This window comes from Morone saxatilis, unplaced genomic scaffold, assembly GCF_004916995.1.
Source record: "Morone saxatilis isolate NCDOM2014 unplaced genomic scaffold, NCSU_SB_2.0 Contig18, whole genome shotgun sequence".
Classification (NCBI taxonomy): Eukaryota; Metazoa; Chordata; class Actinopteri; family Moronidae; genus Morone; species Morone saxatilis.
This window is the reverse complement of record NW_023339740.1, coordinates 24564790-24573255: the sequence shown is the minus strand read 5'-3', so window position 1 is coordinate 24573255 and position 8466 is coordinate 24564790. Positions and strand designations below refer to the sequence as shown.

At 38.5% G+C, this 8466-nt stretch overlaps 2 protein-coding genes across 2 annotated transcripts in view; one reads left to right on the top strand and one right to left on the bottom strand.

Annotated features, from left to right (window-relative positions):
- Positions 1 to 5753, bottom strand: part of cenpp (centromere protein P) — an 88964-nt gene extending 83211 nt beyond the window's left edge. Inside the window, exons 1-5 of the mRNA XM_035662389.1 lie at positions 5697 to 5753; positions 4428 to 4583; positions 4065 to 4219; positions 3588 to 3676; positions 599 to 687 (exon numbers count right to left, since the gene is read on the bottom strand). Coding sequence (XP_035518282.1) covers positions 599 to 687; positions 3588 to 3676; positions 4065 to 4219; positions 4428 to 4583; positions 5697 to 5698 — 491 coding nt within the window. The 5' untranslated portion in view covers positions 5699 to 5753. The remainder of the gene's footprint in view (positions 1 to 598; positions 688 to 3587; positions 3677 to 4064; positions 4220 to 4427; positions 4584 to 5696) is intronic.
- Positions 5754 to 7301: 1548 nt separating this feature from the next.
- nol8 (nucleolar protein 8) overlaps positions 7302 to 8466 on the top strand; it is a 10574-nt gene continuing 9409 nt past the window's right edge. Inside the window, exons 1-4 of the mRNA XM_035661782.1 lie at positions 7302 to 7437; positions 7610 to 7672; positions 7863 to 7941; positions 8260 to 8416. Of these exons, the coding sequence (XP_035517675.1) occupies positions 7317 to 7437; positions 7610 to 7672; positions 7863 to 7941; positions 8260 to 8416 (420 nt within the window). The 5' untranslated portion in view covers positions 7302 to 7316. The remainder of the gene's footprint in view (positions 7438 to 7609; positions 7673 to 7862; positions 7942 to 8259; positions 8417 to 8466) is intronic.

Here is an 8466-nt window from a genome sequence, read left to right as displayed (position 1 = left end):
TTTTATCAGTTACACTGACTCTATGTTAATGTGCAGTCACACTTGTTTCTGTGATTACGTGCTCAGTCTCTCATTCACTTCACAACTGAAGCCCATTCAACTGATGATTTCAAGAATGCATCGTTTTGGTGTGATCTCCAGTTTTTCCAGTCTCCAGAGATCAAATTGAACCTGTAATCAACTTTGACCTGCAAATTTTCAATGTTTAGTGAATGTCTGGATGCGTCTTGTGTCTGGAAGCAGAGAGGTTATAATTCTAACGATGTGCCGTCACCCAGTTCATTCAAATATTAACACTACGAGACAGTGAAGTGCATCACCATTACAGACCTTTTACACTCTATGATCACTTACTTAATATGTATTTATCACCTTCAGCGGACCCATGACAGCACGTCGGTTCAGTGCAGAGTGAGGGAAGAGTTCACTGAACTGAAGACTGTACTTTTAGTGTACTGGAGATTTACAATGCAAGTTTATTAAACTGGTTCTGAGTGATTCATATAATCACTTACTAACCAAAAGTTTACTAAAAAAAGGTTTATTTCAGATACTTTTTCAGATCAGCCTAACATCAATCTGCAGTGTTGATTCTTACCCAGACAGGAAACCGCTGAAGTTCTGCAGGTCACCGGCGTCCATCACCACATTCAGATTGCTGATTGTCCTCTCAGATCCCTGACCCTCCTGCAAGACAGACACACCACTAATTACTCACAACTAAATACTGAGTCACAGTGCAGCGATGCATGATAATGTGTTAACAAACAAAGCCTTTTCCTATCTGGGAACCAGTCTTGTTGCATCATCTGAGTTCAGAGATCTGAGTCAGTTCAACAGCACTAAACACTACATCCTCCAAAATGATCATCAAGTTGAATCAACACCTCTCTGAAACAGTTTCAACATAAACTGAGCCTTACGACCTTCATGAAGGGAGGATTTATTTCAGGACTGTTGTATTAGTCTGCATTAGTTTTAGTTAGGTGTTCCCAGGGTCCCCATTCTTTTTAATGAATCATTTTCCAGGAGTTTTTCTTGACAATACAGGACTGCTCAAACACTCTGGCAAACTGACTACATTAACTTATAGTAACAGTTCAAATCAAGCAGACTTGAAAGGTAAAGTGTTCATCAAACATACAGTTAACTTTATACACTGTGCATGTATTTATCAACCACAGCAACAAGATATTTGATGCTTTATGTATGTAGATATGAGAATTTCACTCCCAGCTGTCGATGCCAAGAAGATCACTGCAAGTGTGTTTGAAGTATCATACAGTTTATCCAAACAACAGTCGAGTTTCAAACTAAATACACACCTAGATTTACGTAGGCGAACTGAGTGGAAGGGCTAAAATACAAACATTTCCAAGACAACATGGATTATTTCCAAGGTATTTGGTCATAATAATCAATTTACAGGTGTTTCCACGACTGGAAACTACTCTCTAAGTTTCAGCTTTTCCAGGTTTTCCAAGACTCGTGGGAACCGGTGTTCCTAATAAACTTAGTGTAATTTCAGCACATTATCACAAACTGTGGTTTTTACATGTCTGTTTGTTAACTGATTAAACAAACACCATACAACATGTTAATTAGAGTGTCTTTAGTGTTGGAAGGTGTATTCTTTGTTTACATTTTGGACAGAGCCAGGCTAGCTGTTTCCCACTGCTTCCAGTCTTTATGGTAAGCTAAGCTAGGCTCCAGATCCGGATCCAAAACTGAAATTGTTAAATAAGTACGTTTCCACAAAATGTTGAACTATTGCTTTAAACATCCATCTCAATGCTAAGAAGAAAGCTGTTCCATATTTGGGGAGCTATAAATCATATCTGTGAACGGTCTCAAATGGGTTAGAACACTAACAAAACACTTTTACGCTTACTGGAAGTTGTACTAGCTTACATTATGTTGCAACATAAAAAAGTAAGCATTAATCAAACTATAATAAAGGGTAAGAAGAGAGTGTGTGTTTACAGAATGACTGTTGCCAAATTACACAGCCAAATAATTAATGCCTTTATCAAAACAAGTTCATACGTCAGGAAAAAAAGTAGAATTTTAACAACACATCATGAGCCAGGCAGCGGTGAGTCAATGAAAGCAGCTGTTCTGGAGGTTCGTCCAGTTAGAATGAAAACCAGAAGAACATGAAGCAGGATCACAATAATACAGAATCTCTGTACAATAAAATTACAATTACTGTTCACTTTACATATACAGTATTGGCTGTCAAGGGTCAAACTTCATTTTCATTGTGACAGAGGCCTGGAGGTAGGGCTGCGTATTGAACCCCGGTACTTGTTGGTAAAGACCAAAATGTGTCTGAGTATCAAAATCTCTCAAGCACTGAAGGTTGGCATCGCAAATGTGGTCGGATTAATGATATAGAAAGTGATAATCAGATATTCCTGATTATTATTTTTATGTTTTTATGAGGTTTTTTGCCTTCAATGGATAGTGACAGCTGAAGGTCGACAGTAAAGGGGGAGAGAGAGGGGATATGGGCTGAAAGCTGCCATCAGGTGAGCTACCAGAGAGCACCGATAGTCCCCAATTTAAATCAGTTTTTCCAGTTGTTGTAGACTGTATTTTATTTACAGATCATGTACGGCTGCTCGTGTTTAGACAACATTTAACGAGGAAAACGTGTATATTTTCAAAGTAAGGTATGGATAAAATTATCATTTTAGTATCCTTACTGAAACTTGAGAATCATATCAGCAATAAAATCAATGATTTCAAAGGATACCAAGTTCGACCTGGAAGAAAGTTCTTGTGCATAAAATAAAAAGGGACATGTAAAATGTCTAAGAGAGTTTTCTAATCTGAACTTTCACTTATTTTTGGACTTAACATAAATTACAAAAGATTGCTTTTACTTTATTTTATTTTCACCTGACACTGTTTCTTCCTCTGAGGCAGTTCTCTGATTGGTTGACAGTTAAAACCTGACAGTGATTTTTCTTCATTCTCTAATGTGTTGCATGTCTGACAGCTGCTTGAGGTCAGAGGAACTGTACGATTCCCCCTCAGTGAACTACTGAACGTGGCCCTCTGTCGCCCTCTGCTGAACAAAAAAAAGATAGCACCATCAATCTTTGCTGAACTAAAAGTTTAGTCAGTAAATTGTGCGTAAGCGAAGTGTGTGAATGCTTTAATGTGTTTTTATTCACACTACATCCAACATATGCAGGGCTCTTCTACACTGCTGTTGAGTTTAATCTACAGTTTTTACAAATACTTTTACAATCTTTTATTGAGATTTGAGTTTTTGGCTGCAGTTGATGACCAAACTGGATCTGAACATGTACACCAGGTAGGTACATTTGGGTAGGGGATATCATGAGTGGATCCCAACCGATACTGGACTTTTGAGGGTGATAACTGATATCTGTGATAATACTGGGTTCAAATCATGAGTATATGGGCCCAGGTACTGGAACAGTTTACATAACATATTACAAAGAGCAGAAAGAAAGGAGGATTTGTTTAGTTGATACTGGATTGGTACCGTGAGATGGACCCGGAGATAAAGTTAGTAGAAAATGACCACAGTGAGGTGTGGACCAGAAACTCACCTTGACCTCCGAGAGCTGGAACTCCACCTGAAAGACCAGTTCAGAGCAGTGACCTGATAAACAGAACTGCTGGACCAGCTTACTGCCACCTAGTACACACACACACACACACACACACACACACACACACACCAATGTAAGTGCATACTCTGTGGTTTATATCCAGCGTTGTAAACTCTTACATCCATATATTCTTGTATTGTACGTATTATTCTTCTCTGCCTTTGTTGGTGCATTAACTGTTGATCAGTGAAATAACGTGAAACCAACAGGATGTGATCGCTGCCTGGGTTCGTGCATGATATAAATAAAATAAAGCTCCACAGCGTACCTTTAAAATCACATTTTTAGGGCTGCAGGTACCGATTATTTTTAACCTATTAGTTGGTTATTTGCCTTCATTTTGATGACTAATTTCATGTATAAAATGTCAGAAAACAGAGCTGTGTGTGGATTCAGACATTGCTGCGATCTTACTGCTTTGGAGAGTCTTTTTGGTGCAGCTGTTCAGACTGATGCCATTCATCTGAGTCTGCCGCTTCAGGTCCTCCTCCAACTCCTCCACCTCCTCCTTCAGCTTGGACAGCACCTTCTCCTCCCCTCCTCCTCGTCTCCGTCCACACAGATACGACCTGTGGAGACGCACAACACACTGATCATTTACTGTTGTGACAGTTCAGCACTTCTGTTCACTGTTTTCTAGTTTTTAGTTTAGGTTTAACAGGATAAACTACATTTTAAAAGGGATAGGTTGGATGTTAGGAAATGCTACAGGATGAAACCTGAAAGAAGTCGCAGTAGAGATTTAAGAATGAATGTTGAATGAAAAATGAAACTCACACGGCATCCTGCATTTGTCCTCGGAGGTTAAACGTTATGTCCTTGTGGTTTTCCTGCTGTTGGCACTGCAACTCTGAAACTTCAGCCTGGAGACGCTCGATCTGAGCCTCCAGCACGCTCACCTCCTCTACGTTCTCTGCACTCATATTCTCCATCCTGAAGAACAAACACTGATTCAATGGAATAAATAAACATTTGGAAGTTTCAATGGGTGAAGAGGGCAGCATAAAATCACTGTTACATACATACAAAATGTTTACTGTGATCCATTACAGTTACAGAAAAATTGGGATTATTTAGCAGGTTTACAATTTTAACAATCAGTTTTTATTTAAAAATACACGAGCAGAGGTAACAAGACTGATGCTAAAACTCTTTTCCTTTTCACAGGTTAAATTGTTCTGTTGTCTTATAAAACACACTTGCATTGACACTTATCTTGGACATTTCTTTTCTCTTGCTTTTATTAATATATTTGGTAAAGTAACTAAAGTAACGGAAAGTAATGAAGTTAGGTTCCTTTAATATTGTGATTCTTGGCTTAGGTTACTGAGTAAACAGTTAGTAACTGTATTGGAGTATAACAACATAAACAAGCATTAAAAGTAGGACTGCACGATATGGTAAAAACATCATATTGCGATTATTTTTGACAGATATTACGATATGGTTCACGATTAGTGTGGGAATTATAATTTTTGCATCAGAAATGTAATTTTCACTAAAAAAAACTATTAAAATTGGACAAGATTTGCAGACCAGGACATTTCTGCAGCACTACAGTAAGTTACTTCATTATAATGCGGGTTTATCACACATTTTACCTTCAAAACATATATATACATATATATATATGCACTTATATTGCCATATTTATATTAACTGTGCAGCACTAAGGTTGTAATATTACTCTGGTAAAATAAACTTATAGAGAGGTCGTTTTTTTTAATTGTATAAATGCACTTAACATCCCCTCAAAGCGCTTAAATTATTAAAGAAATATGTTGTCAAAAGGGTTAACTTGAGGTCATTTATTCACAGGAATTACAGCAGATAGTAAAAATCTATTAAGATTAATTAAAATGACTTTAGCACAAACATTACACTAGCTGGGTGAAGTCAGACGAGCTGTCGTGTCTAATAAAGTAAACTAACCGTATTTCCGTTAAAATGTCTAATTATTTAATAAAGGTTACTTTAAAGTAGTAAAACCACTCTAATAAAAGAGTGTTTTTCATTTAATAGTAAAATAAAACAACGTTTCCTCACATTTCTCCTTTCTTCTCGCTGACAACCAAAACAGTTCGGAGCCTCCCGCCCTCTGGACTGTACCACTGTTTTTACGTGTCAGAGGGGGGAGGACAACTTTTTATATGAGAATGGGTCAGACGATGTTCCTCTCTGTGGATATAAGTGCCGCAAATGTTTATAGAAATGTGTTTAAAAGTATACAGTAGCGCTATATCAGAGCTAAGAGGCACTAAATAAAACTTTGTCCGAGTTGGAAATTGCGAGAGTCACCTCCACATAGAAAGCTCTTATATGTATATATACTGTCAATGGTTTGTCCCAGACGTTGGCAATCCGGAATAATTATCGTGTTTTTAAGGTAATCAGGAGAAAATAAATGTCATTTATCCATTGATTAGCCGTCATAATTAAACATTTTCACCGATAAAGACAGTATTCCTTTTTGTGTGTGCGTTTTTCTAAAGCTGTTGTTGAATCTCATCCGTTATTAAACCAGAGCGGAACGTTTCACGATCTACGGAAACAACAGCGGAAGGGAAAGTCGGACACAGCAGCCAGCCACAACCCCGGACGGAGTTAACGGTAACACAAGCTGGATACATGTGAGGTAAACATTTGTTGGTTTTTTCTGTCTGTAAAAATTAAACCGGTAATTTAATCCTGCTAACTCTTTCAGCTCCGTTATAAGTTAAACATTATGTCCGTTTTGTTTTATTTACTTATTTTCCCTCTTTACCGAAGTCTGTCCAGGGATCATCTCACTTGCACGTTTATTAGATCCATTAGCTGAAGGTAAAGTCTAACAGCAGCCCTGCAATATACCTAATATACATCATATATGTAATGTTCAGTTTTTGTTGTTATTTATTCATTTTATGGTAATTTAAGAGGTGTCGTTTAATCAACACTTACAAATGCTTTATACATATAAAGAGTGCAGATCTCTTCTAACTGGTAGAGAGTAAACCTACACTCCTGTACAAGTTTAAATGATGATTCCTAAAGCTGTCACCACTTAGGAATCTCAGAGGGCTGTGATATATATAAAAAAAACCTGAATAAATGAATGAATCCTGGACTTTTGTTGGGTTTTTGTAGTCCAAACATCTAAAATCAGAATCAGGGTTTGCTTTTATATTCTGGTGCAAAACTGCCCCTATAAACATAGTATGAGAAAAGAAAATAAGTACTGCAAAAGCCCAGAACCTATAAAATATTTAAAAGATATCTGTCTTAAAATGACTTTAGTGTCTAAAACAAAGAAGATGAAATGTTAAAAATATTGACAAAGGCATGTACAATATTCAGTTTTTACTCTTCTGAAACAAGGACGCAGCAAATTCTCAGAGTGGAGAACCTGAAGTAAAGTTAAATGACAAAGTTAGATATGACAATTAATCAATTATCTAAATTATCATGGAGTAAATTTCTGGTCGATCAACTAATCATTGATGAATCAAAGTGTTGTGGCACTGCTGAGGTGCAGATACTGACACTGAAAACCTCAGTCAGCACTGATCCATGATCTATTGATGACCGGACAGAAGAAGATTTCCTTCATTACAGGACAGGCAGTTCGATTGGTGACCCTGATGTTTGTTGTCTGTGCAGTGACCGTGTTGTCGTTGATACGGAGCGATGCGGCGGCTGTACATTGGCGGGTTGAGCCACACAGTGACCCAGAAAGATCTGAAGGATCGATTCGGAAAGTTTGGAGATGTGGAGGACGTGGAGCTCCGGACCAGGAAGGACGAGGAGGGTGAGGAATCCAACACACACCACACAGCCATGATGGAAACAATCAGTGAATTTTAAGGACAATCAAAATTACTATTATCATCGTGTAGTGAACAGAAACATCTTTAGCCAGGTTTTCTAGAATCCTCTTCAGTGACTCTGCATGTGTTCTGACTCTTGCTCTTCTCCTGCAGGTATTCCTTACAAAACCTTCGGCTACATTAACATCAACATTTCAGACGCAGACCTGAAGAAATGTGAGTGAACTGAGCTGCTGCGACAGCTTCCTAATGTTCTGTGTAACTGATGTTCATTCAGACTGCGAGTGGGACTCCTCCGCTGTCAAACTGAAACAACACTCGGTCTGAACATGTAATTTATTGTCATTAAGCCTTCAAGTCTAACTTACACCAGAGCTCGTTTTGAATCGATGTGTTTCCTCTGCAGGTTTGACGGTGTTGAACAAATCCAAATGGAAAGGAGGAACTCTGCAGATTGAAACAGCCAAGGAGAGTTTCCTGCACAGGTACAGTCACGTTCACCTCAACATGAAAGTCTTTGGACAGTTTAATACAAACACAACAAACGTGACTATAGAGCGAAAGGAAGTTGACATATTAGTGCTGCAGCTAACAGTTATTTTCTTGACAGACTCACCTTCAGATTATGTTCCTGATTAATAGATAAATTGTTTTCCTCAAAGTTCTGGGCTCTTCACATTCAACACATTCTTGTGATTCTTGAGGGAGTGGCTCTTTACAGCATATACAGAAAGTATTCCACTTTCTTGATCCACGCACGGATCTATGATAGATAGTTTTAGTTTGTGGTATTTGTGTCTTAGGCTGGCTGAGGAGCGACAGGAGGCAGAGGAACAGCGCCTCCAGCAGCCTGCAGCTGACGATACGAGACAGAAGATGCTGGACTCCCTCAGTGGAGCCGGCGTGGAAAACTTTACCATGAAGGCTGCGGTGCCCGGGACCGAAGTACCAGGACACAAGGTTGAGTAATGTAGTCGTCTACCACCTCCTGTTTGAATCAGTGTGTGTGT